The sequence below is a fragment of the Dipodomys merriami genome, unplaced genomic scaffold, assembly GCF_024711535.1.
Source record: "Dipodomys merriami isolate MVZ:Mamm:240054 unplaced genomic scaffold, mDipMer1.0.p SCAF_13, whole genome shotgun sequence".
NCBI lineage: Eukaryota > Metazoa > Chordata > Mammalia > Rodentia > Heteromyidae > Dipodomys > Dipodomys merriami.
In genome coordinates, this window is record NW_027202604.1 from 17,029,148 (window position 1) to 17,056,531 (window position 27,384).

The 27,384-nt window shown below is 49.2% G+C and overlaps 2 protein-coding genes across 6 annotated transcripts in view; both read left to right on the forward strand.

The window, feature by feature from the left end:
• Flnb (filamin B) overlaps positions 1-8,724 on the forward strand; it is a 154,857-nt gene extending 146,133 nt beyond the window's left edge. For 4 of the 5 annotated variants that reach the window (XM_070018781.1, XM_070018782.1, XM_070018783.1 and 1 more), the window contains 3 exons: positions 3,672-3,890; positions 5,832-6,035; positions 7,075-8,724. In XM_070018781.1, coding sequence (XP_069874882.1) covers positions 3,672-3,890; positions 5,832-6,035; positions 7,075-7,262 — 611 coding nt within the window. In that variant the 3' untranslated portion in view covers positions 7,263-8,724. The remainder of the gene's footprint in view (positions 1-3,671; positions 3,891-5,831; positions 6,036-7,074) is intronic. The other variant, XM_070018785.1, reaches the window with a different exon arrangement.
• A 9,555-nt stretch (positions 8,725-18,279) lies between these two features.
• Positions 18,280-22,224, forward strand: LOC138824744 (protein SPMIP1). Its single transcript, XM_070018934.1, has 2 exons — positions 18,280-18,778; positions 22,106-22,224. Exons 1-2 carry the CDS (start codon positions 18,280-18,282, stop codon positions 22,222-22,224), a joined length of 618 nt encoding a protein of 205 aa, XP_069875035.1.
• Positions 22,225-27,384: the final 5,160 nt, after the last annotated feature.

A 27,384-nucleotide genomic window follows, 5' to 3' on the forward strand; every position in this document is an offset into this window, starting at 1 on the left:
TGGCATTTATTCTGGGAGTTTTCTTTGCCTGCACAGAACTCATAATGCATTATGCATCTTGCAAGCCTCCTGGGCGCTCTCTTCTTCTTCTCATCTATTCTTTCGTGGTCCTCTATCTCCCACAAACCATCAAAGACCTGTCTCGGCTGTCTCCTCCTCCTCCTCCTCCTCCTCCTCCTCCTCCTCCTCCTCCTCCTCCTCCTCCTCCTCCTCCTCCTCCTCCTTCTCCTTGTGCTCTCTGCTCCCCACAGAGAACAGGCTGGAGTGACCCATATTTTCCTACTGCTTTTTGGATCTCTTCAAGTGTGGTTCCAATCTTTGCCCTTCTGACTGGGAAGACAAGGGCAGGGGAGTGGTAGGTAACTGAAGCCCAGCACTCCGGTGTGCCGTATAGGAATAAACACTGCTCGCAGGTTGAGAAAGGCCTCCTTTCCCTCCACCTGTTTCCCATCTCTCTTCTCGGCCAGGTTGGCCAGCTACTTCTCCACTGGCAGACAGAGACACTCTGAGGGCTTGGATTTTGCAGAAGTCTTCTTATTGCATCAACGGGGCAGGATGCAGCTTGCTTTATTTGAGTGGACATCTTTAGGGACTTTCCATGTCAGAGCCCCGAGCTGTCCTTTCAATGGCTGCTGTGAGTGCATGCCTTGAACCTAAAGCTTCGGCCGAATCAGCTAGGGTACAGACATGGCTGCGGTCCACTGCGTCTCTGTTTTGGAGGATGCTAATGTGGGAATTTGGCGTCTCTGCAGGGCAAGTCCAGGCATGCACGTGGCTTGCATTTGGTGTTCTTTGGGACTCTCTTTGGGAACTGCCTCACACCTGCATGCCCCTTTCATCCTGTACCCTACGATGGGTGGAATGGAGCAGACCACCAGGGGATGAGTGGCCATGATCACCTGGCACCCAGCTCTAGAGAGCCAGTTTCCTTGTAGCCAATGAGCCCCACCCTGCTTCAGGAGTGCCTGGCCAGCTACCAGGGAGTCTGGCCAAAGCAGAGGCCTTGGGGAACCCCACCCTCTCAAGGAGAAGGGTGACATTGGTGCTGCCAGCCTTCCCCGGTACATTCCCAGGTACATTGGCTTCCTCCCATGCTGGCCCAGCTGCTTACCCTTTGCGGAGAGCCCTGGGTGATGATCACTGTACAAATGGGAAGAGTGAGACAGAGAGGTGGGTCATTCCGCTAGAAGAGCTAGAACCAGGGATCAAGCAGGGCCCATGACCTTGAAGCCTGAATCCTTAGCCCCCGAGCTTTACCCCTTTCCTAAGCAGCTGCTTGCCCCAGTGTACCCCCCCCTGCCTGCTTTGTGGGGTGTGCTAACCCAGGAAACATGTCCCAGCTGCTTATAGAGGTTTCTGGGGTACAGGGGAGACCTGGGGATCCATGGAGGGCTTACTGGGGTTCTGACAGTATAGCATAGGCAAGCCTCCAGCCCTGCCCCTGAGGTAGTCTTGGGGCCCCCCAGGCCAGCCAGAGCCATGTGACCCTCCTGCTGGCTGGCACTAGCCCAGCCCTTCTCCAGCAGAACCTTCCCCACTGCCTCATGGCCGTTTGCACACCTCAGAAGCTTGGGTGTCTGCTCTGTGCCGCGAGTGCTATTCTTGCTGGAGCTCCAGGCCGGCTCAACCCTGTGTAAATATTGCTCTTGTCAGGGGCAGGGCGCCGTGTTTTTCTAGCCCTCCTGCTCCCAGGCTTTGTTCCCAACTCTTCATCCAGAGATGACACAGCTGCGGCCTGAATGCAGCGAGAAGGGAATGGCTTGGCCACCGGAGGGCTCGGCGTCCTGACCTTTGGAACAAAGCAAATGACCCTGTATTTTTCTGGGTGGGTTTGCTGTATGTCTTGGCTCCATCTTTAAATGGTCTCTTCTGCAGATCTAGAAGCAGAGAATGTGGAGAATTCGAGGCAGGACTGCTCCAGGGGAGAGGGCAGGAGTTAGACCTGGGAGTTCCAGACAATTTGGAGCAGTCTGGGGGGTGAGGGCAAGGGCGGCCTGCTGTGCTTACGGATGATGGGCTGTGCTGTCCGAGCACTAGTTACAGCTTGAAGCTGCTTGTGGGTTTCCTCTCTCCTGTCTTCTTAGCTCCAAGTGGCACATTTACTTCTGTTTCTGCTGAGCCTAACGGTGTGACACTGGATGAGTTAGGTGACCTCTCTGTGCCTCCTCTACTTTCTTTCCTGTAAAGTGGGAGTAATAGGCTTGTTTGGAGCACATGAAAGTTGACCGCTAGGTGGCTCTCATCCTGTAATCCCCCATTTTGCTCCAGGAACCTGGTCTTGGCCTCCCCAAGCTAGCAAGGTCCTAGTGAATGAAGCTTATTAAAGAGGGTGGAGTGTCTTTCTACTATAGCCAGGTCTTTTCAACTTCACTTTGTAAAAAATACCTCCTTATGGCCATCTCACAGCCGCTTCCTGGCCCCCTGGCTGCTGTTCCCTCCCCCGCCCTCCCATCCCCCAACCTCTCAGCCACTGCTGGAGGGGGCTTCCCCTGCACTGATTAGAGGTTGTGACTAGACCCAGACCGTGGGGAGAGACCTTTGGGATTACAGCCTCAAGAGCCTCCAGAAACAGCTGGATTGTGTTTGAGGGTCACACATAGCAGCTCCTTTGTTTTATTGATAACCAGAACAATAATTCTTTCTCTGGCCCAGGAGCTATAATTAAGCCAAAATATGTCCCAGCTGGGTTGGTTGGTGGCTCAGGCTCTCTCTGGCAGCGCTGGGTGGAGAGGCTGTGTCAGGAGCGCCCCCTAGAGGACACTGCTGAGGACACCAACCCAGCAGCCCAGCCCATCTGATCTCCTCCTTCCCCTCTGGTCTGGATTGGGAACTTTTATGGGGCACCTCTGTGATCATAGGTCAGCACCCTCTTTTGTCTTTCCTTCTGTCACCAGGCAAGATGTCTGCAGTCAGGTGTCGGGGCTGCCAAGTAACCCCATTGTCCATCCAGTAGTGGAGCTGCGTCAGGCAGCAGGGCCTCATGGCGCACCACTTTCTAGTGGTGTAACATGATTGGCAGCCTAACCTCCCTTTGTTTGTGAACCTGGACCCACTGCAGAAGGATCCCGTGCAGCCTTGCAGGGCTGTGTGCTCAGCAGGAGCTGCTGTTTGTTCTTGCTCTCCGCACTGGTATTCATGGCACAGTGGGTGGGCTGGCAGGTCCCCAAGCCTGGCCTCAGCCTCAGCCTCAGCATGGGATGGGGAGTCTGAGGAGGATGGGAGGAGATGCTCGGCTTCTCTCGGTCCACCCAGAGGAGAAGGGAAAGGGCAGAGGGCCCACGCCTCCCCTGCATCAGGAAACAAAGCCGGGCCCTGGCAGCTGAGGCCAGACTTCAGGCTCTCACTGATTCAGAGCCCCCGCCCTCTGCACAGCTCATGCTCAGAGCAGAGAACAGAGTGTTCAAGCACCCAGTGCCGGTGGGCGAAATGTCAGCAATACTCCTGCCCCAGGCTGGGAAAGGGAGTTACCACCCCACAGCCCCCACTAGCTCAGAGCTAGTGCACGTGGATTCCCATGCCACCAAGGCAAGTGCCCCATGAAGGGATTGTGTGTGTGTGTGTGTGTGTGCATGAGTGTGCATCCCCACTGCTTCCTCTCTCTCAGACAGCCACCCAGTCATTCCCCTGCTCCCTTTAAACCATCCACATGCATTCCATCTTCTCTCTCCCAGGCATCCAGTCTGAATTCTTCATCAACACCACCCGGGCAGGCCCAGGGACCTTATCCGTCACCATTGAAGGCCCATCTAAGGTCAAAATGGATTGCCAGGAAACCCCTGAAGGGTACAAGGTCATGTACACACCCATGGCCCCTGGAAACTACCTGATCAGTGTCAAATATGGTGGGCCCAACCACATCATGGGCAGTCCCTTCAAGGCCAAAGTGACAGGTAACCATGAGGCACCTGAGAGGTTTTTACTCTACCCCGTGGAACTGGTCTTATCGAATTAACAACAGTAGAAACTACAGCTGATTTTTGATATGTTGAATCTACTTTGAAACTTGAATGGGGAAAAAAATGGCATGTCAGAAGCCACACTGTTCAAAACTTGTAATAATACATTCCCAGAGTGAGGATGTGTAAACTGAGAAAGAATACTAAGACAGTTACCAGTGGCTTATACCTGTAATCCTAGCTACTTGGAAGGCTGAGATGGGAGGATCATGGTATGAAGCCAGTCTCGGCAGAAAAGTTCACAAAAACCTCCCCCCTTTGAACCCATAGCTAGCACAGTGGCAGGTGCCTGTCATCCCAGCTAACCAGGCAGACGGCAGTACAAGCAGGAATTAAGACCCCATTGCAAAGAATACCAGTACAAAAGAGGCCTGGAGGTGTGGCTTGGTGCCCTCCTAGTAAACTCAAGGCCCTGAGCTAAAACTCCAGTACCATCCGCCCACAAAAGATGTTCGATGGTGTTCTGTCTCTGATAGAAAAAGAAGAAACATTTGCATGTTTGTCACCTAGGACCAAAAAAAAAATCTTGATCTTTTTTTAATTAGCAAACACTGTTGTGACATTCCCATACACTCAGACAACATACCTTCCTTACCCACTCTATCAATCACTCTCCACCTTCCCACTCTTCCTTCTTAAAACAATTTCTATAGGTTTCATAGTTCTATTTTCATACATGCCAACTCAACTACTTCAATCATGTTCATCCTCATTAACCCTTTCCCTCCCCCCACCCCGCAACAGAGCCTGTTTTATTTTTCTGCCGTTTTCTTAAAATGCCTGTTAATGGCACCAAGAGGTTCCATTGGGGTGTTTTAGGAGTACATTTATTACTTTTTGTTCAGAGTAACCCTCTCCACTGCTTTATAAGACCTTTTCATTTCTAACTTTCACTTTTGAAATAATCAAAATGTGCTATTCAATTTGTAAGTATATGCTTCCCTTAAAATCCTGGGAAATGACACACAGTAAAAGAGGACTTCACAGCCCTCACCCAAGACCATCTCCATAAATATGTGCTAAATCTCTTCCATGAGCCAGGATTCATACGTAGTTCAGCCCAGAAAAATTAGAAAACTCAGAAGAATTCTCACATGCATACAACCAGCATGGTATTTTTTTATTTTGTCTTCTGAGATGTTAGTACTACTCCTATGAACAGTTTACATTAGTGAAAAGATGTCAGTTCTACAGGGTTGTGTGTCTTTAATTTTTTTGGGGGGGGGGTCTAGTTGTGGGGCCTGAACTCTGGGCCTGGGCGCTGTCCCTCAGCTCTTCAGCTCAAGGCTAGCACTCTACCACTTGAGCCACAGTGCCACTTCCGGCTTTTTTCTTTTTGCTTATGTGGTGCTGAGGAATCGAACCCAGGGCCTCAGGCATGCAAGGCAAGTGCTCTACCACTGAGCCACCTTCCCAGCCCGGTTGTGTGTCTTTAGAGGGGAGGAATTTCTAGGCCTTGTCAACCTAGGCCATACTGGCCCATTGGCCCAGAAAATCATACCCTAGGAAGTTTGGAAAAAATTATGAGTAAGCTGAGCATGATAGCACATGCCTGTAATCCCAGCACATGGGAATCAGAGAGGAGAAGATGGCATGTTTGTGGCCAACCTGGGCCTGCATAGCAAGTTCAAGGTTTATCTGAAACCATGTCTCAGGACTAAGGACATAGCTCAGTGGATAGAGTTCTTGTCTCACATGTGCAAGGTCCTGGGTTCAATCTCTAGCACTAAAGAAAGAAAAGAAAAGGAGCATGTGAGCTACAGACACAGTGGCTTTTGTATCTAGGAGTTGGGACATGGGAACTTCTGCATGGGGCACTCACCCATCCTCTAGCTGAGGCCTTTAGTGTGGCCATTCATGCCTTCCTTTATCTAGGCCAGCGTCTGGTCAGCCCAGGCTCAGCCAACGAGACCTCATCTATCCTGGTGGAATCTGTGACCAGATCCTCAACAGAGACCTGCTATAGTGCCATCCCCAAGTCGTCCTCGGATGCCAGCAAGGTGACCTCCAAGGGGGCAGGGCTCTCAAAGGCCTTTGTGGGCCAGAAGAGCTCCTTCCTGGTGGACTGCAGCAAAGCTGGTAGGCACTCAGACCTGCTGGGCTGATGTGGGTGTGGGGGCCAGGGAAGGCTGGGATTCTCATCTGCTTTCACCTCCCATGCCAAGACTTTCTTCATTGTATGTGTACACACACACACACACACACACACACACACACACACACACACACACACACACACACACACACACACACACACACACACACACACACACACACACACACACACACACACACACACACACACACACACCTTCCAGCTATTTGGAAGTAACCACGTTTCTTACCCTGCTCTCAATATTTGAAAACGATTTGCCTCTCATGTTGCCTCGATCCTTTCACCGAGGCCCCCACAGTGAGTTAGGAAAGTTACAAGGCCTCATTATCAATGGCAAAGCTGAATTGGTTACCCGGGCCCTTCTCTCTCTCAGGTAATTGCTCAAAGTGTGACTTGAACTTGGGTATCAATTACGGTAGCCACAGTTGCCTAGTTCTGGCATCCACACATAAGGGTTAGAAACCCAGCTCCTTGCTTCCTTTGTTTATTCATGTATTCATCCGTTGGAAAACCAGCTCTTTGACTCCATTCATCCATGGGTCCATCCATCCATCCATTCACAAAGCTTGTCAGGCCAGTGACTCCAAGCCAGTTAATCTCCTAAAAGTCAATTTCTCTTCATCCCAAGTGGGGATCCTAATGCTTTAAGTTTCTCATAGGAATTAATGAAAAAAAAGTAACAGCCAACATGCTGTAGCACTTGCTAGGAGCTAAGAGCGTAGCTTGGTAACTTCTGTGGGCCACACGAGGCGCTGTTGTCCTCCCAGGGTTGCCGGTGGGGAAAGGTGAGCTCCACATTCAAGGTCAACCAGGCAAGAAGTGGCAGGGCAGGGATCTGAACCCCACCACAGGCTCTGGGTCTCTGTTCATCATCACCTTGCTCTGCCACCTGCCAAGGGGTCCCAGCATCATCGCAAGAGCTCAACCAATAGTTCCTAGTCTCTCCCTCCCGGTCCACCTGATACAGTCACACCAAGTAACAGAGTTTTCTTCTGCCTCCAGGTTCCAACATGTTGCTGATCGGGGTCCATGGGCCCACCACCCCCTGCGAAGAGGTCTCCATGAAACATGTGGGCAACCAGCAGTACAACGTCACATACGTGGTCAAGGAGAGGGGGGATTACGTTCTGGCTGTGAAGTGGGGGGAGGAGCACATTCCCGGCAGCCCCTTTCATGTCACAGTGCCTTAAACCAGTTTGCGTGCAATCCCAGGGGGGGGGGGGGGGCATCATTCTTGTGGTTGCTTTTGTGGCTTGTTTGTAAATTCGTTTTTATACAGTGTCCGCGGCCTCTTGGTGGCTCTGAAACCCCATCCCCACACATTGCCCATTCGAGGTGCTTTCCGAAGTCCGTTCTAGACTTGCCTCTTGAGGGCTGCGGTGGAAAGTTGCAAGCCATGCAGACCCATCCAAGTGGGCCCTTGGCACATTCACCGAGACAGACAAGAACACCAGCAAGACCGACTTCCACAGTGAAGCTGGCTAGCCCACACTACTGGTTCTCTCTTGAACATTTCTGAAACAAGACTCTTGTGCGGCGAAAGGCAGAGGAAAAGAGGAACCCTCATTTAGGTTGTCTTTTAGCAAAGGAGATGGCTTAAAACCAGCCTGATCTAGTCCAGGGCCTGGATTCCGTGAAGCAAAGCCTGTCCCGTGGTTGCCATCTGACACATCGCCCCCGCTTGCCTCGTCCCCTTCCCGACCCATCATCATGCACCCTGGCCTTCTGACATTTCCTCACGGGTGGAGTGTGCCAGTGACAGATGGCTTCCCCCTACCTCTGCCCCACTTCTGCTGATCATTCCCTTGTAGACAGAGGGACTATTGGCAGCCATGTGTCTGCTTTTGTTTCCAGGTCTGTTTCCGTGTTTCCATTCCTTAGCCAAGGAAATTGTGTGCAGGGGGAAGCAGCAGCCACTTGCCAAAGATCCTTCCTAACACACTAGCCTTTTTTTTTTTTACACACATGCCCCAGCTGTGCGGCAGCCTGGCAAGTCTTACCAAAGCCTATAAGAGATCTCAGATGGGTTCTGTGTGATGAGCCCTGTCCATTGTCAGAGCACACACCCCAGCCAGCCTCCTGGGTTGCTGTTTCTGGAAAACAATTAATTTTTTTTTTAAATATAGGAAAGAATGAACTTCTTGCTGGCGTTTGGCCTGAAAGGGAACTGGGGGGGGGGGGGGGGTGTGGAGCGGCTCATTGGTGATCTCTTTACCATTTGGCAAAAACAGCCACAGCTGTGGAGCTGCCCGTGGTCACGCTTTGACAACGACCCAGCATCATTCAGGGCTGCTGGGGAAGCGGCTCACAGTGGGCCTCCCACAGCGGGTGCAGGGCATTTTCCAAGGCTTCCCTCAGACCCGAGCCGGCTTGAGGGCAAAGTTAAAGCAACAGAAGACTTTCCCCCTGCGGCATCGTGTGGTCTGATGGGTAGACGTTCTGATTTGCTGCTGAGCCCTGAGCAGGTAGCTGTTGTGGTCCCAGATCGGGCAGGGGCCAGGGGCCCGCCTGGGCTCTGAGGCCAGGCACCAAAGCCCACTAGGGAAGGACCGCGGGGTTGTGAACTGGGATCTGGAAGCCAAACTGGAATCAAATGCCGACTGTAAATTGTATCGTATAACTTATTAAATAAAATGTGTGCTTCATAAAGTTCCCATGGTGTTCTCTAGTGATGTATGTGCATGCCAGTCCTGGCGCTTAAACTCAGGGACTGGGCACCGTCTCTAAACATTTTGTGATGAAAAGCTAGTGCTCTACCCCTCGAGCCACAGCTCCACTTGTGGCTTTTTTGGTAGTTGATTGGAGATAAGAGTTTCATGAACCTTCCTGCTGGAGCTGGCTTCAAACTACAATAGGTGCATCTCATCCTCCTGAGTAGAGAGGTCTGAGCCAGTGGCACCCGGCTGGGTGGTGTCTTTTTGGATCAATGGTCTGAACACTAACCAGCTCTCCTAAGCCCTGGCTGAGAAGACGCGAGCAAGCCGCTTGCTGTGACACTGAGCCCGTCCTCTGTTTGCAGGGAGAGGCCAGCACACTCAGAGGCAGCTCTGTGGGCCCCAACACCATCATCACAGGTGAAGCCCTCCCAAGTTTCACAGCTGTGCCTTTTTCTTTTGAGACCAGCTCTCACTGCGTAGCCCAGTATGTGTCCCGTCTCAGCCTTGTCGATCAGGAACCTATCACCAGTCTTCCCACCATCTTGATGAGCAAGGTTGTCTGCCCCTCCTCTCTGCCCAGAGGAGCTTCTGGCAGCTGAGAGCTTAGGATATTCCTGGCACTGGCTCCTCCTCACAGCGTCCCCAGGCCCCATTTGGAAGGATGGCAAAATCCAACAGGTACAGTCAAATCCCCGTTGACCCAGCGCTCGCTTGGACACAGGTCCTAGAGCCTGCCTTTTGAACCCCAGAGTAGGAGTTCTGCTTTTGGTCCCACCACCAAGGAAGCAAGGGCATGGAAGAGGTTGCTAGAGCCCCATGAAGCCCTGCTGTCTGGGGTAGGGGACAGAGAAGGCAGGCAGGGATGCAGAATCCTGGTTTCTTGTGCCACTTGGCTATGGATCAGAATGATTTGTTTTCTGCTGCGGGTGGACACAGAGTCCCTTGAAGGACTGTCCAGGCTTCCTGGCAGAGTGGGACCAGGCAGGTCCATTCAGGCTCTGCCACAGGCCCCGGGCACGGGCCTTGATCTTTCCACCAGGCCTCACTGGGTGGGTTGGAGGTGGTGGTATTTGTATGTGCACAGCATGGAATTTGACATTGGTATCAGCGTTTCAGTGCGCTGTGTGAGCCTCAGGAAGTCACTCCACCTCTCTTGAGTGGTGAGCCGAAGGAACCTTGCTGTGTTTTCTGTTGCTTCTGGGACCAGCACCTGTTGCTGATTCCCCTTGCCCAAGGCAGGGCCTGACTGCTGGCACCTGGTGGCCTCCTGCATGGGCCTGGGGATGGCTTCACGTGGAGCCCAGTCTTCTCTAAAGGCCACAGCTGCCGGGGACATCTACTGGGCCGTGGGTTGAGGGCCACTTTTATCTGCACCTGGGCTTGGCTGCTATGGAAACCACTGTTGTTTGGGAAAAAACCTTGAAACCTTTGAAACTTGACCCCAGGACAGCCTGGTGCTGTGTCTTTTCTGGTTTTCACTGGTTAGCCTTGCCCCTTTCCTGGCAGGAGCTAATTGGGCTTGACTCCGGTGATCTGGGGAGGTTACATGGAGATGCGAGGCAGAGGGGGCCTGGTCAGCCCCGTCCAACCCCAGGGCCCATTCTAGGTCATCAGATTTCCCTTCGCCATCCAGGGCAGGAAGAAAACATTGTGTTAACTTGTCTTGGTTTCCAGTTGAGTGTGCAAACCCTTGTGCTCTTGGGTCCTTGAAGCCACATTTTGATGACTTTGGTGTAAGCTAAATTAGGCAGCTAGAAGTTTTAATTCCCTTGGAAAACTGCTCAACCTTACAAATGAGCAGGCTAAAGGCTAGAGACCAAATGTATGCTCTAACTTGAATTTGAAAATGGGGAACAAACACATTAACCAAAGCACTCTTTCTCCTCAATCTTGGGTCCAGAGAGTCAAGCGAGTATAGACTTGCAAGGATCCCATCCACCATGGAGGAAGGGGTTTTATAGTCCTTAGTTCACGAATGAAGACACCTTCCCTAAAATTATCTTATTTAGGGTTTTTCTGCTCATAAATGTCATGCTGGAGGCAGAGAAGGCCTCGGGGAAACCTGGATTCAATTTTCCTCTCTGGTAGGAGGGATATTTTCCCCCCAACAAAAGGATCCTTCTTTGTTTTGTATGGGCTTTGTCTGGATCCCCAAGCCCACGGACACCAGCTCATGTGCATGGAATTTGGGGTGGGGGAGAGATACACCCGCCTCTCACACCCTTTTTCTCTTCCTGAGAGTTCTGAAAGGCAGGCAGGAGATGGGAATTTATGAGCCTGATGTATGGAACGAATCCCAGGGTGCTCTGAGCTTTGGACTTGCTTATCTCCCCAAGACAAAGAATCCAGCCTTTTTATTGCATTTGGCTTCCCCTCAGCCCTGACTACCGCCTTCCCCAGGCACCAGGATGCCTTGCCTCGCCCGGTCAGGCACTGCCCATCCTATCCAGTGGACTGAACCCACTCAGGATGTTCTCAGTGAAGGAAGTCTGGGCAGAGTTATGAGGCCAGGGACTTTAGACCCAGCTACAAGCTGAAGAGTTGCTGTGGGGTCTTGTGAGAAAAGCAGAGGTTCACAACTGGGCTCAGATCTAGATTCTGGACTCGACACTGCCACCTACTGGTGGAGACAGTGCAGGTAATGACTACCTCAGTGCCCACTGGAAAATGTAGGGATTATGGGGGAACCTCCATTCAAAGCAAATGGCTGTATCATTATTCCCTAACTCTGCCTGGCTAACTCATATTCCTAGTTTAGATCTTAGTTCAAAGACACATCTTCTGGGAAACATTCTCTGAATATTCCCCTCTACCCCACACCTGATTACAATTTTCTTTCTTTTTTGGTTGGTTGTGGGGCCTGAATTCTGGGTCTGGGCGCTGTCCCTCAGCTCTTCAGCTCAAGGCTAGCGCTCTAGCTCTTGAGCCACAGTGACATTTCTGGCTTTTTCTGCTTATGTGGTGCTGAGGAATCGAACCCAGGGCTTCAGGCATGCAAGGCAAGCACTCTACCACTGAGCCACCTTCCCAGCCCTATAAATTTCTTTTGACTTCTGGTCTGAAATTGTGGTCCAGAAAGCAAGTAGGCTGACTCTCATCTACCTTGATTCCTGGTGCCAAGCACAGGATCAAGAAGAGAATTCCTGTTTGTTCAGGGAATAAATGAGCTCACACACAGCAGAGTGCGCAGCACATCTTGGGTAATCTGCTTCTTACTGGCCTTACCAGATCCCCTGGTCAGAGAGACAGAGGCTGTGAGGACAAACAGACTGGCCCATGGGGCTGCTGGAGGCTCTGGTGAGCTTTCCTCTGCCCTAACCTTCCCAGCCCCCTCTGTGCTTATTACTCTTCAGGGGAATTTTGTGTCTGCATTATATGGTGTACATTGGTTTGAATATGAAATGCCTTCCCTCTAACCCCACCCCACACAGCCTCATCTATTGGGGATCTTGATGCCAGCTGATGGGCTTTGAGGAAATGATTGGATAAAGGCTAGGCATCCCAGACTCCTTCATTTTGAATCTCTGTCCCTTGTCCTGAGCCATCCCTCCTACAGCTAATTTGCAGCCATCTTGGAATCCAGGCAGGGCCAGATTTAGAATGAGAACTAGGAGCAAAATGCAGAGAAGAAAGAGTTGGGCCAGAAAGTCTGTGTAAAATTGGAGCTAAGAAAGGTGTGTGGTTGCTAAAGAGATTAGGGCCATTAGAACAAAGCCAAGTACTTTGCATTGGACAATAGGAAAGATTTTTGAGAGCATCCCAGAGCTCACCATGGCAGGCTTGAGGTGTAAAGATTTTTTTTTTTTTTGCTTTTGTCAGTTGTGGGGCTTAAACTCTGAGCCTGGCCACTGTCCCTCAGCTCTTCAGTTCAAGGCTAGCGCTCTACCACTTGAGCCACAGTGCCATTTCCAGTTTTCTGGTGGTTTATTAGAGGTGAGAGTCTCACGGACTCTCCTGCCTGGAACTTTGAACTGTGATCCTCAGATCTCAGCCTCCTGAGTAGCTAGGATTACAGGCATGAGCAACCGGTACCCGGTGGGTGTAAATATTTTTAACTCATTAGTGTGTGTGTGTGTGTGTGTGTGTGTGTGTGTGTGTGTGTGTGTGTGTGTGTGTGTGTGTGTGTGTGTGTGTGTGTGTGTGTGTGTGTGTGTGTGTGTGTGTGTGTGCCAGCCAGTCCTGGGGCTTGAACTCAGGGCCTGGGCTCTGGCCTAGACTTACATTTTGCTCAAAGCTAAGGCTCTACCATTTGAGCCCTATCTCCACTTCCAGCTTTGTTGTTAGTTTAGTGGAGTTAGGAGTCTCTCAGACTTTCCTGCCTGGGCTAGCTTTGAACCATGATAGGCACATCTCAGACTCCTTAATAGCTAGAATTACAAGCATGAGTCATGGGCACTCAGCTTAACTCATTATTTTAAAGACTACTTTTGGAAAGAGATCACCTAAGGGTTCCCTGCTTGGACTGGGCAGCTAGGGAAGCATTTCCCCATGTTCAGCCATCCCAGAGTTCAGTCATCCAGGCAATCAGAAGCTGCTGCAGCCATGGCCCAAGGGCACTGCCTATCACTCAGCCACACAGACTATCAGAGTTACAGGGATCACAGGGCTTCTACCCACATTTCAAATACAGGCCTGAGAGGCCAGGTACTGTATACTACAGTCAGGATTCCTGCGGCTTTGTAACTCCTGAATCAGTAAAACTGCAGCCTAAGCTACAGTTGAGACCCAAGGAAGTTAGAAAAGCAAGAAATGCAGAATATCTGCATGGGAAAGTCATAGGCAGGCAACAAAGCCAGAAAGTAACAGAGTTCTAGGGTAGAGGCCTATCGCCAGCGGCTCCCCATGTCAGGTCTGGCCATTCCCACCAATTAGATCAAACAAGTAGGTGAATAACATGAAACACAGAGAAAGGAGATTTATACAAGGCATGGACACCCTGTGGAACAGGCAAAGAATGCACTTCAGCCCATCTTTAAGATACAAGTGTGGCTTGGTGGTAGAGTGCTTGCCTAGTATTCATGAAGCCCTGGGTTTGATTCCTCAGTGCCACATAAAACAGCAATAATAAAAATGTATTTTAAAAAAGATATAGACATGAACTAACGCTATAAAGATTTAGATAAAGAATTGGGGCAAGGAGCAAGAGGTATGCATAATTATTAGAGGCCCAGGCAAATATATGGTTTGGTTGATTACTATCTTGGAATGGTCAAGCAGCCCTGGCGCCTGGTCATGATAAGAAACTCATTGTTGTCTGAGGGGATGATCTGTTTTGTGGAGGCTCTCATATTTCTTTCCTTGAAAGTAGCTTCATCCCTCATCGTAAAGATGTTATCGATTGGTCTTGTCCTTCCTGAACTGCAAGAGAGTGATTGCAAGAGAGAAAGACTCAGAGGAAAGTTGTAGAATGGCAGCAGAGAGACCAAAAGGAGCCAGTGCTTTTTAGCACAAATAGTCTTTAAGTCCCTTTTATAAGCACCAAAGAGAGGCCATGTGGAGTCAGGTACTGGTGGTGCATACCTGTAATCCTAGCTACTCAATTGGCTGAGATCTGAGAATCATGGTTCCAAGTCAGCCCCTGGGGAAGGAAAGTCCAAGAGATTCTTATTTCCAGTTAGCTACCAAAGAAAGCAAGAAGTAGAGCTGTGTCTCAAGTGGTAGAATGCTAGCTAGCCTTTAGCAAAACAGCTCATAGATAGCAGTCAGGCCAGGAATTCAAGCCCCATGACTGGTGTGCGCACGCACACACACACAAACACACAAACAATTGTCTTGCTGGGTTTCAGACTTGCCATGGTCCCATCCTTTTCTGTATGTATCCATTCTTCTTGTTTGGAATGGGAATGTTTACTTTGTACCACTATAACCAATATAAATATAACCAATATAAAGTGGGTTTGATTTTACACAGACTCACAGCTATGAGTTTACCTTGGATCTCTAAGGGAAACTTTGAACTTGGACTTTGGTAGCATTCTGAAACCGTTGAGACCACAGGGACTCTTGGAGATGGATCGAATGCATTGTCCATTATGAGACAGATCTGGGCTTTTGGGGACTGGGGGCAGCATGTTATGATTTGAATATGTAATATTCCCTACCGGCTCATTTCCTGAGGTTTCAGTTGCCAATGCTGGGCTTTTGGGAGATGATTGGTTCCTGAGGATGATGACCTAACCAATGGAAGGATTGCTTGGTGGATTTATAGCGTGATGGCATGGTTGGGAGCTGGGGGGAGTGTGGAGTGGTAAAAGCGGGAGGTGGGGCCTAGATAAAAAGAAGGGAAGCTGGGTGTTGATGGTTCACGCCTGTAATCCTAGCTTACTTAGGAGGCTGAGATCTGAGGATCACAGTTTGAAGTCAGCCCCAGCAGGAAGGCCCATGAGACTCCAATTTACCTCCTAAACGCTGGAAGTAGGGCTGTCAGTTGTAGAGTGCTAGCCTTGAGCACAAAAGCTCAGGGACAGTGCTTAGGCCCTAAATTTAAGCCTCAGGGACAGTACCATAAAGAAAAAAAGAAGTAGGTTACTTGGAGGCTTATCATTGGTATCTGTGTCTTGTCCTTGTCCCCTCCTAGCTTCTCTGCTTCCTGTCTGCCATGAGGTAAAGAATAAGTTTTTCCTCCCTTTAGTTGCTCTCTTGGGTATCTTGATCACACCAATGAGAAAGTCTTGACTGATACTGTGGTCGATCCAAGGGCAACCATTTAGCATTATTGAGCCTCTGTTTCCATCTGGAAAAGTGATATTAGATGGCCTCTTTGTACATTTCTGTAATAAGTGAGAGAGTGCAGTAAAACTCCCTGTCTGCGGCCTGCCTAACTCCACCTACTGACAGTGGGCCCTGAAACATCTCCACACCAGTAATGAGGCTATAAACTGGGCACGGTGGCCTAGGCCTGTCATTTCAGAGGCTGAAGCAGGGGATTGTGAGTTCGAGATCAGCCAGGATCACTCAATGAGACTGTCTCAAAATAAAAATAAAAAAAAAATCTTTATGGCATTGGAATTCTCCACCAGAGAAATAAGGCAGGAAAAGGAGAAAGAGAGATAGAGGAAGAGGAAGAAAAGGAAGGAAGGAAAGAAAGAAGGAAAAAAATTTCAGATAGGGAAGTCCAATTATCCCCTACTTAAAGATGATATGATCCTCTCCTTCAGACCCTACAGACTTCACCAAAAAACTTCTAGATCAGGTGCTAGTAGCTCATGCCTATGGATCATGGTTCAAAGCCAGCCCAGGCAGGAAGGTTCATGAGACTCTTATCTCCAATTAACCACCAAAAAAGCCAGAAGTGGGGCTCTGGCTCAAGTTGTAGAGCGCTAGCCTTGAGTACAAAAGCTCAGGGACAGTGTCCAGGCCCCGAGTTTAAGTCCTAGGACCAGCACAAAAAACCAAATAAACAGCAACAACAACAATGAAACTAACTTTCTTAGATCTGATAAACACCTTATAAATGTAGCAAGATATAAAACAAACCTTCAAAAATCAAAGGAGCAGGGCTGGAAAGGTGGCTCTGGTAGAGTGCTTGCTTTGCATGCATGAGGCCCTGGGTTCGATTCCTAGCACCCATAAACAGAAAAAGCCAGAAGTGAGACTATGGGTCAAGTGGTAAAGATCTAGCCTTGAGCTGAAGAGCTGAGGGACAGCACCCAGGCCAGCACCCAGAGTTCAAGCCCCGTGACTGACAACAACAACAACAACAACAAAAATGCGCCAGAAAAATATACTGGAGAAAAGATGATCTCTTTAAAAAGGTATGCTGGGAAAACTTGATATTCACTTGCAAGAGACTAAATCTTGGACCTATTTCTCACCTTTTACAAAAATCACTTCCAAATGACTCAAAGAAAAAGTAAGAACTTAAAATTTAATATAGTTAAGTATAGAGAAAACTCTGGAAGATAAGGACATAGGAAATTATTTTCCAAATAAGATTCCAATTGCTCAGAAAACAAGAACTGACAAGCATGTATCAAATTTAAAAGGTTTCAAGCATAGACCTTCCCTAGAACACAGCCATACCACTCCTGGGCACCTACCCAGAGCATCACAAGTGAGGATACCTTAAGACATTTGCACATCCATGTTCTCTGCTGCAGTATTCACAAAGCCAAGCTATGGAAACAGCCCAGATGTCCTACAATAGATGAGTGGATTAAAAAAATATGATATCAGCTGGGTGCAGATGCCTCATGCCTATAATCCTAGCTATTCAGGAGGATGAGATCTGAGGATCATGGTTCAAAGCCAGCCTGGGCAGGAAAGTCCGTGAGACTCTAATCTCCAATAAACCATCAGAAAACTGGAAGTGACACTGTAGCTCAAGTGGTAGAGTGCTAGCCTTGAGCTGAAGAGCTGGGGGACAGTTCCCAGGCCCAGACTTCAAGCCCCATGACCAATTATATATATGGATAGACCTAGAACAAATCATGTTAAGTGAGGCAACCCAAGCTTAGAGAGACAAATGACTCATGTTTTCTTTCATGTGGAAACTAGATAAAAATACATTGGGACATGATAAAATATACAGGATTCCAGGCATTCACACAGTAAGATCAAAGGATATTCTTAGGAGAAGAACACAAAGCACAATGCCTATGTGCATCTGATCATATAATATTTATAGAAATGAACTCCAGGGGGCTGGGAAGGTGGCTCAGTGGTAGAGTGCTTGCCTTGCGTGCATGAGGCCCTGGGTTGAATTCCCCAGCACCACATAAGCAAAAAGAAAAAAGCTGGAAGTGACACTGTGGTTCAAGTGGTAGAGCGCTAGCCTTGAGCTGAAGAGCTGAGGGACAATGCCCAGGCCCAGAGTTCAGGCTCCATGGCCAGACCCCCCCCAAAAAATTATCAATTATGATTATGAGCATAGCTTAGCTGTCCAAGGGGAATTCATTGTGATATCTTTGCTTATGTGCACCTCCATCTTGTCAAACCGTAGCTGATGTTGATGGAGCATGCCCACTAGGCCAGATTCTGCTCCAAATACTGAGTACGCTATTGAACTTCACACTCCCTACATTAATGGACACACCTGCTGCCATCTGTGTCTAGACGAGGCCGTTGAGTTAGCAGTGGCAGAGCTGAGCAGTGAGCATCACTGCAGCAGAGTTACTATGGCAAAGCCTCAGCCGTGGACCTACCCACAGGTGGAGAGTGGGCCTGTTTTTGGACCCTCCTGGCTTCCTGGTGCATTATGATAGGTGCACATCAAGGTCCACTGTGTGGACTAGAGGCTGCGGCTCCTTGTACCCCCTTGCCCTAAGGGATCTTTAGGTTTGAGGGTGACACCCCAGGCCCAGTTCCCTTGGTATGGGACAGGCCTTCCCTGCCAAGTACCCATGGCAGGTTGTGACCATATTCTGTCCCCCTATTCTAGCCTAATTAGTCCTGCCCGTGTGTGTCCCCTCACTAGCCCAGCCCCTCCAGTCCAGCAGAACCTTAGCAACCTGGCTCTCATTGGCTACTCGTTTCCTTGGAGATAGACACTAGCCCTCAAACACAGGCCTCAGGGCTATAGGAAGCATTGTTCTTTCTTCCCACCCTAGCCATGAGGGATCTGCTTATTACCCAGGCCCAGAACTGTTGGCAGGAGCGAATCCAGAAGGAGGCTGCCATTAGGGCCAACTGGAGAATCCACTATGGCCAACAGTACCTGAAGGACAGGACCAAGGCAAAGAGACATACCTGGCAGGTTCCCTTGAACACATCCTTGCCAGTGGACCCAGTGCATCCTGGCTGCAAGAAGGTACCAGAAACCCAGAGGATCCAGGACCAGCTGCCCAGACCAAGGAGTGTCCAAGGCCACCCACCCAAGGGAGAAAGGTTTGGGCAGGCCAGAGAAGACACACACAAGCTAGCAGAGCAAAGAAAGCAAGAGGACTTTCTCATGAAGCCAGTCCCCTCCAGCACCCTGAAGCTTCTGTACCAAGGCGTGTCCTATGACGGCCAAGGCCGGGCTCAATACTTCAAAGAGCGATACCAACAGACACCAATGGAGAGGTTCCAGTACCCCATCTTGTCATCCTGGGAATATGGCTGGCACGTGGGTAAGGCCACAACCCTCCTGCCATTCCAGGCGCCTCCCTCCCCCGCCCCCTCCACCTTTCAATGCATAGAACTAGCTCAACACCCCAAAACAGGCCAGGAATCTTCTCACTTGTAGGCCTGTGCATCGTCTGTCTGGTCCTCTTCACTTGTCCCTCCCTTTGCCCGACTGAATTTCTTACCATGTCCTCAGCAGATTCTGTAGCTTTTCCAGTCCATAAGAGTATACAACCGACTCTATCCCAATTCCAGAGAACTTTTGGGCTCCAGGATTTCTTTGCAAACTTTATGCAGGTCCTCTCAGTTCCCAATTTGAGATTATGGTATGAATGAACAAATGTATGAACACAGATTTGAGAATGACACCTTGATTCGGAATCAGGAGGTATGAGTTCAAATCCTAATCCTACCACTTCTGAACTGGGTAACCTCAGGCAAGTACCTTAACTTCTCTGGGCCTTAGCAACCAACAGATTTGGGGGGGGGAATGGTTCAGTCTGAAACCAAGAGGCTTGGGTTGGAATTCTTATAGATTCATTCATCCATTCAGTAAATGTTATTGAGTCAAGAGACAGTAACTCATGCCTGTACTCCTAGCTACTCAGGAGACGGATCTGAGAACTGAAGTTTGAATACAGCTTGGGCAGTCAAGTCCATGAGACACTTGTCTCCAATTAACCAGCAAAAAAGCTGGAAGTCAGGGTGTGGCTCAAGTGATAAAGCACCAGCCTTGAGTGAAAAAGCCAAGCAAGAGCAGGAAGCCCTGAGTTTAATCCCTAGTATGGACACACACACACACATACGCATGCATGCATGCACACACACACATACACACACACACGTACACACACACACACACACACACACACACACACACACACACACACACACACACACACACACACACACACACACACACACACACACACACAACTCTGATATGTGTCAGGCACCTTTTGCTCCTGGAGACAAAAGTAGATTACATGATGTAGTACTGAGGGAAGGGGGCAAGGGGGGGGGGGGCGGGAGAGGGATATGCTTTTCAGGCTTTTCTGTGCACAGGAACTGGTGGGGCCTTGTGGAAAGGCAGGCTCCCAGGCAGCATGCACCTTGTAACAGGGAGGGGCAGCTACTACTGCTGTCCTACAGTCTTTAAGAATCAGGGCTAAAGCCGGGTGCTGGTGGCTCACACCTGTAATCCTAGCTCTTCAGAAGGCTGAAATCAGAAGAACATGGTTCAAATTTTTTTTTTTTTTTTTTTTTTTGCCATTCTTGTGGCTTTGAACTCAGGGCCTAGGTACTGTCCTTGAGCTTCTTTTGCTCAAGTCTAGCACTCTACCACTTGAACCACAGCACCGCTTCCAGTTTTTTCTGTTTATGTGGTAGTGAGGAATCAAACCCAGGGCTTCATGCATGCTAGGCAAGCACTCTACCACTAAGTCACCTTCCCAGACCCTCTGTGCGATTCTTATCTCCAATTACTCACCAGAAAACCTGAAGTGGGGCTGTGACTCAAAGTGGTAGTGTACTGGCCTTGAGCTAACGAGCTCAGGAACAGTGCCCAGTCCCTGAGTTCAAGCCCCAGGACTGACAACAACAACAACAAATCAGGACTATAGATGAGAAATCAGGACAGGACTGTGAGCACAAGGGGAGCTGCCCCGGTAGGTGTGTGGTCAGGGAGGGGACTTGTGAATAGTGAGCTAGGAAGCATCTACTACACAGAGCAAGTCTCAGTGTAGGCCCCACGGGATGTCTTCCTCTCCTCCCTCACCCACAGGTCTCTGTCTGTGTCTTCCAGTAGGTAGCAGACCTAGCAAGTGAAATGATAGGACTCGTAAGTTTCTGTCTGTCTCATCTCTCATCTCTAGTCTAAGTACTAGGACTTGAACCCAGGACCTTTCGTTCTCATTTAGCATTTTTGTTCAAGGCTAGAGTTCTTCTGCTTGAGCCTTGTCTCTGCTTCTGGCCTTTTGCTGGTTGACTAGAAATACTAGTCTTTTGAATTTGTCTGCCTGTTTTTGTTTGTTTGTTTTTGCTTTTGGTCAGTCACGGGGCTTGAACTCAGGGTCTGGGCACTGTCCTTGAGCTTTTTTGCTCAAGGCTAGTGATCTACCACTTTGAGCCACAGCCCCACTTCTAGTTTTCTGATGGTTAGAGAGGGTCTCATGGAGTTTATTTATTTTGTCCAGGCTGGCTTTGAACCTCGATCCTTGGATCTCAGCCTCCTAAGTAGGATTATAGGCATGTGCCACCAGCACCTGTCCTGGATAGGTTTTTGAACCTTGATCCTCAGATCTTAGTCTCCTAGGTAGCTAGGATTACAGGCATGAGCCACTAGCTGCCTTGTCTCCCTTGAGTTTAGATAACATTTTTTTTTCAGTAAGAGAAAACCCCTAAATATGCATAAAACATATACTAAAAGTCATTTGTCATCATCCGGAATTTGGAGGTAACTGGGCCATCCTACGTGTGACAAGCGGCCTAGTCACTGGTCAGGGTCACATGGGGGGGGGGCTGACTCAATACTCTTGACTGCTAGGGCCATCACCGCTTTGCAGCCGAGACAAGGAGACTGGTATCCTCCAGAGTTCTATTTAGCTTACAGTTCCTCCCCGAATCTCCAGAATACTCTATAAGCCTGCTACCTTACAACCCTAATTTGAGATGTGTATGGAGGGGGGTGGTGTCTGATGGGGAACAAATGACCGAGCATCTCCTCCTACCACAGTTACATCCTCCCAGCAGATGCAAGCAAACAGAAAGAGGGTTTCCAGGCATTATCTTTTCAACATGCTCAGCAAAAAGTACCTCTTTCATATAGAAAGACAGCAAGAGCCCAATGCCTGGCTACAAATGGTAACTGATATTACAAACAGTATTACTATTGCCTCCACAGGCAGGCTTTGCAGCCAATGGGCACTCTAGGAGCTAGTATAGCCTGGGGCACACCTGGAGGTCTTCCATGTGGAGCAGTGGGATGGGCGGGGTCTTGACCATGGCTGGAAGATGATGAGAGATGAGTGAGCCTGGGCTAGGGTGAGACAATGTTGGAAAGAGCAACGCTGCATGATCCTGGGCCAGGTGTTCCCGGAGAGCCTTGGCGTTCCTGAGCTACCCCTGCCCCCAGCATTAGCTTTTAGTTATTGGATCACAGATGTGGGGAGACTGAGGCAGGGATGGGAGACTAAGAGGACAGTGGCCATTCTGGGGTTTTGTAAGTGTCCTCTAGTCATAGCAGTGTGTCTCTGCTGCTCCCCCAGGCCTTTGGGAGAGGGGGTGCTGGCAGGAGGAGGTGAGCCTCGCTCACAGCCTCCGCTATGTTTCAGGGCCTGTCATGAAGAACTTCAGGACACCAACTTATGCCAGAGTCCATCCCATCTCCAAGTCATTCTACACCACAAATGGCGCCTTCAAATTTCCACGGCGGACAGACCAGGTCATGTGAACTGGGCGGCGGTGGCTGTCCTTTCTGGGGGCTCCACCGGGACTCTCTAGAGGAAGACGGAGCTAGCTGGCCTCACCTTGCTCTGCGTTTGGTTGAGCTCTGCCCCCTTGGCTGCAGGAGTTGGGTAGGAGGGAGGCCAAGCATGCCTGGAAGATGTACTGGTGGCTCCCTGGGGCTCTTGTCTCTGTGCACAGACCTCCACTCCTGCTCCAGAACTACCCAAGCCCCACCCGTACTAGCAAGTGTGGGCCTGATCCTTTCTTGGGGACCCCAGGTCGGGGGCGGGGGAGGTTCTCAAAGCTCTATCAGCAGGCTTGGATAAGAGAGGGACTTGCTAAGTCCTCAAGATGCTAAGGGAAGTAAATCTCTCCCTCTTCTTCATGTCCCTGCATTTCGTTGAAGGGATTCCTAGCCGGGTTTGTTTGGTCCTAGTGTAGTTTACAGTTAAGAAGTAGCTACCTTTGCAAGTTGTTGCTTTTCTCACTTCTTAGAGGTTAGCCAAAGCTCCCTTGTTGCTGTAACAAACACCCCCGAAACCTCAGTTTCTTACACCAACAAAGTTGTCATTTTTCTACCACGGTCTCATGTGATGTTCTGTGGATACCCTCCCTCATGCCAGTCAGAAGAGAGGCTGTTTCCCCCCACCCCCTGCCTTGCCTGGTCACATGACTTCTAGGTGGGAGATGGCTGGATTGTGCCCTCTAACCAGAAGCCCAAGAAGAGAGGAAGAGATGCCCTTACAGCAAGACCATCTGTTCCAGAGCCTGGTGTAGCCACTGGTTGCCCTGTGGATGAATTCTAGGCATAATCACCACCTCAAACTCAACATTGCCTCCTGTGTTCATTTTCTCTGGCTACTATACCTGGTTGGGATAAGGCAACAGAAATTCACTGTATCAGATTTGGAGGCAAGGGGTTCAAAAATCAACGTGGTATCAGGGCTGTGTCCCCTGTGACAGTTATGGAGGCGTCTGGTGGCTTGCTGGAACTCTAGTACTCCCTAGCTTGCATCTACATGGTGGTCTTTGCTGGGCACTGGACACTGGTGGCTCACACCTGTAATCGTAGCAACTCAGGAGGCTGAGAGCTGAGGATTATGGTCCTCAGCCAGCTTAACGTAGAAAGTCTATGAGACCCTTATCTCCAATTAACCACCAAAAAAAGCCAGAAGTGGAGCTGTGGCTCAAGGGGCAGAGTACAAGTCTTGAGCAAACAGTCTGTGGGACAGTGTCCGGGCCCTAAGTTTAAGCCCTGGTACTGGCACAAAATAATAAAACTAAACATGGTCTTCACATGCCATCTTCCAATCATGTGGGATTAGGGTACTCATGTCACTCAATATGACCTCTTGTCTGCAATGACTTTCTTCCCGAATCAAGGCACGTTCTGAGCCAGTGGCCGTGAGGATGTATCTTCTTGGAGGAACACAAAACCATCACACTTCCCTTCCGGCTGCCAGTTCTCGGTTACTGGGGCCAACTTGCTAGGTTTCCTTCTCTCCTTGGAAAGGGTTCTCAAGCAAAACCCCAGACACATAAAAGATGGCCCCCAGAGCCTGTAACATCTCATTGTGTAGAAGCCCCAGCATGGAAGGAGTCCAAATCATCATCCTCAAAGAGCACAGCTCTTGGCCAGACCACAATGCTGGTGGGTAGGCCCTGCTGAATCAGGCCATCCCTGCCTGGCTAAAAGGGCAAACCCTCAGTCTAGACAAAGAGTAGCACGTAGAGGATCCCCCGTGGAGGAAATCTCCAGGTCCCTACTGCTCTGTTCCTCCGCCTGCAACCTCACAGAGGCCTTAGACCCTTAGAACTTCAAATATAACCAACTGGCCTGGTTTTCTCTAGTCAGCCTTGCCAACCATTCTGAGTGAGAACTTGCAAGGGGCTCCCATGGAAATGGGTTCTTCTGAAACACACGTGGTCGCCTCGAATGCCAGAGCAGATGGGATTATTTTTAGTGTTTGGCAGTGAAGGGTTTGAACTCAAGACCTCACACTTGCAGCCACTCTACCATTAGCCCCTTACCCACAGTCCTCCTTCAGATATCATGTTTTTGCCTAAGTCCAGCTTTGGACCCAATCTTCCTACCTCTGGCCTTGACATGCACCTGGGATCTCAGTTGTATATGACTGCATCCGGCTTATTGGTTGAGATGCAGTCTAACTTTTTGTCTTTGCTAGCTTCAAACTGCAATGCTCTCTCACCTCTACTTCCCGAGCAGCTGATGTTCTAGGCCTGAGCTACCAGGCCTTAGGCCTGACTACTTGATTAACTGAATACCAAACATCTTGTTGGGTTCTCTGGGGGTCATTGGGTTGAATGCAATAAATATTGATGTAGCCAGGCCTAGGGTGGAATCTTGGGGCCTAAGGGGGCAGATCTTGGGGCTCTCAGAATGGAGTGAGAAGCACTGTGTTGAAGCAAGAGGACACCTCTGGGGCACAAATGAAACTTCTTTTGCTTCGTCAGTGCCTGGCTCTGGACACGTGAATTACACATCATGATCTCATCAGCCCCGTGTGCCTCAGCTGCTTAGAAGACACAGCTGCCCCTGTGTAGCTTTACAAACATATATCAGACACTCCAAAAACGATCTGAGTGGCTGTTTTCCCTGCTATTCCAGGGTGGCACTGTATGGCTAGTACCATTCTGGAGAAAAGAGGTAGATTCAATACAGGGGTTTAATTCTCTCCAGGTAGCCAGCTAAGGAGGGATGGAGGGATTCTTCATGTATCTAGTGACCACCTGTAGAGTGTTCCTGAGGCGGCTCTAAGCACTCACTGATTCAATAGCTAGGACCTTCGTGTGTCATCGAACATTTAACAACACACGTGTCTTATCGACCCACTTTGGCACTTGGAATGATTTTTTTAAAAAGGTACATTTCAAAGCTTGTCTGACAAGAATGTGAAGTATCTCATTAATTATTATTCAATTGAATCATAGCGGAGCGTGGATGGCTCACATCTATAATCCTAGCCACTCAGGAGGCTGAGATATGAGGATCACAGTTCAAAGCTGGCCCAGGCAGGAAAGCCCTTGAAAGTCTTATCTCCAATTAACTACCAAAAAGCTAGAAGTAGAATTGTGGCTCAAGTGGAAGAGTACCAGCTTTTTGTGGGGGGAAGAGGGAGAACTCAGGGTTAGTACACAGGCCCTGAGTTCAAGCCCCAGGACCAGAAAAAAATCATGTGTTGAAATCACCACACCTGGATAGATAGGTTAAGTCAGGGGGTCCTAGATAGTGAATATTTTCATCTTTGTGAGGTGTCTGGTACCAACCACAGGGACCACTTCACTGGGCTAGTGTAACACAGCCTCAGACAAGATAGAAACGAGCCATATTGGGACAAATAACTTCTAAAAATAAATACATGGTGGGTTTTGCAGAATGCTGGTCACTGGGTTTAAATTTGTAAGAGAAAATTTCATTTGTTTTTTGTTTTTAAAATGCAGTTTCTAACGAGCTTTACAACGTCAGTGGGGGGGAGGGAGGAAAGGAGAAGGCTTGGGATTGGGGGGAGGGGGAGGCTGGGAAGGGATGTGAAGGGTAAACAAAGGAGGAGGCTACAATGCTTGGTAAGAAATGTACGCATTATCCTGCCCATGTAATTGTAACCCCTCTGCACAGTATGTTCACAAATAAAATTAAATTAAATTAAAAAAAATAAAATGCAGTTTCTAGAAGATTTTAAGTTGCATGTTGGCTCACTATGCTTGTGTTGGACAAACCAATCTAACACTTTACTAGTGTTAATTGAGAATGGGCTGTTACTCTGGGCGTACGTGGGGTGGGATGTGTAATTCCTAACTGCAAAGGGGCTCAGGCCGCTTCCTTCTTAGTTTTCCCAGGTGGCTAAGGGGGAAGCTCTCAGAGAGGCCACCAGGTGGTGCTATCAGACCACACACTACTCTCAGTGCACTTCTGACACCCCTTGGCGACGGGTCTTAGAACTCTTAATTTCCTCCCCTGGCAACACGTCTTTGAACTCTTAATTTCCTCCCCTGTAAAATGAGTTACACCAAGTTTGTGAAAACATGAACAGTGGAGGCAGACAGATCTGAATTTGAATGGACCCCTAGGGACTCTGGTGCACATGAAGCTTCAGATTCTCTAGACTAAAAGTCATGGCTGAGAAAGGTGAATTGATGGACCAGGGATTGTCTCCTTCCTGAAGAACACCTCAGTTCCTTGCCTGGGCTAGGCTGGGCAACCTAAGATATACAGGAGGTTTGCAACTAGGTTGAGGATGAGCCCATTCTGTGCCCTCACACAGAGTTTGCCAGAATGAAAACTGGCACATGCCAGTCATGCTGTGTGGGCTGCTGGCAAAGACAGAAGCATTTTGTTTTTTCCCTCCAGGACAGAGCATTAGGACTTGTTGACCCCAATTCAAAACCCTACTCAGCAGTCTAGAGGCCAGTGGCCAGCAGTTTGACTCAGACATGTCAGCTGATGGAGGGTTTAGTAAAGCTCAGGAGTACAAGAATAATCTTTTCTGTCTAGGAAAAAGCCTATCTGTGAATAGCTGCCTTGACCCTTTGAAGCCTTGTGGAATGGAGCCTGGAACCAAGAGTCCATCCAGCCTTAGAGGAGAGCTGACAGAGGGGCTTTGCTATCTGCTCAGGAGAGAATCTCAGGAGAGAATTGGAAAATAGAAATCTCAAACCAGGCACTGGTGTGTCAGGCCTATAATCCTGGCTACTTAGGAGACTGAGTTCTCAGAATCTCGATTCAAAATCAGTCTCTGAGTTAAAAAAAAAAAAAAGAAAAAAAGAAAAAAAGGGAAAAAAACCCCACCAAACTCGACCCTCAGCCCATGCTGGAATTGGAAGGATGAGGAATTAAGAGATGGGGCCTAGTTAGAGGAAGCCCCCCACAGGAGGTGTGGCCTAATTGCTGCTGGTCTCTCTCTGCTTTCCAGGTTGGTGAGGTGAACAGGGCCTGCTCCATCACCCACTCTGTATCATGACATTCTGCCTCACTATTGGCCCATAAAGCAGTGGGGCCAACTGGCCCCATGAGCTAAATGAAACCTTTCTTCCTTTTAACTTGATTACCTCAGGTATTTGTCCCAGTGCAGAAAGCTGACTGACACACAGATGTTAATTTCAGTGCTGCAATGTTTAGGGGAAAAAAGAAAGTCTCAGAACGTGC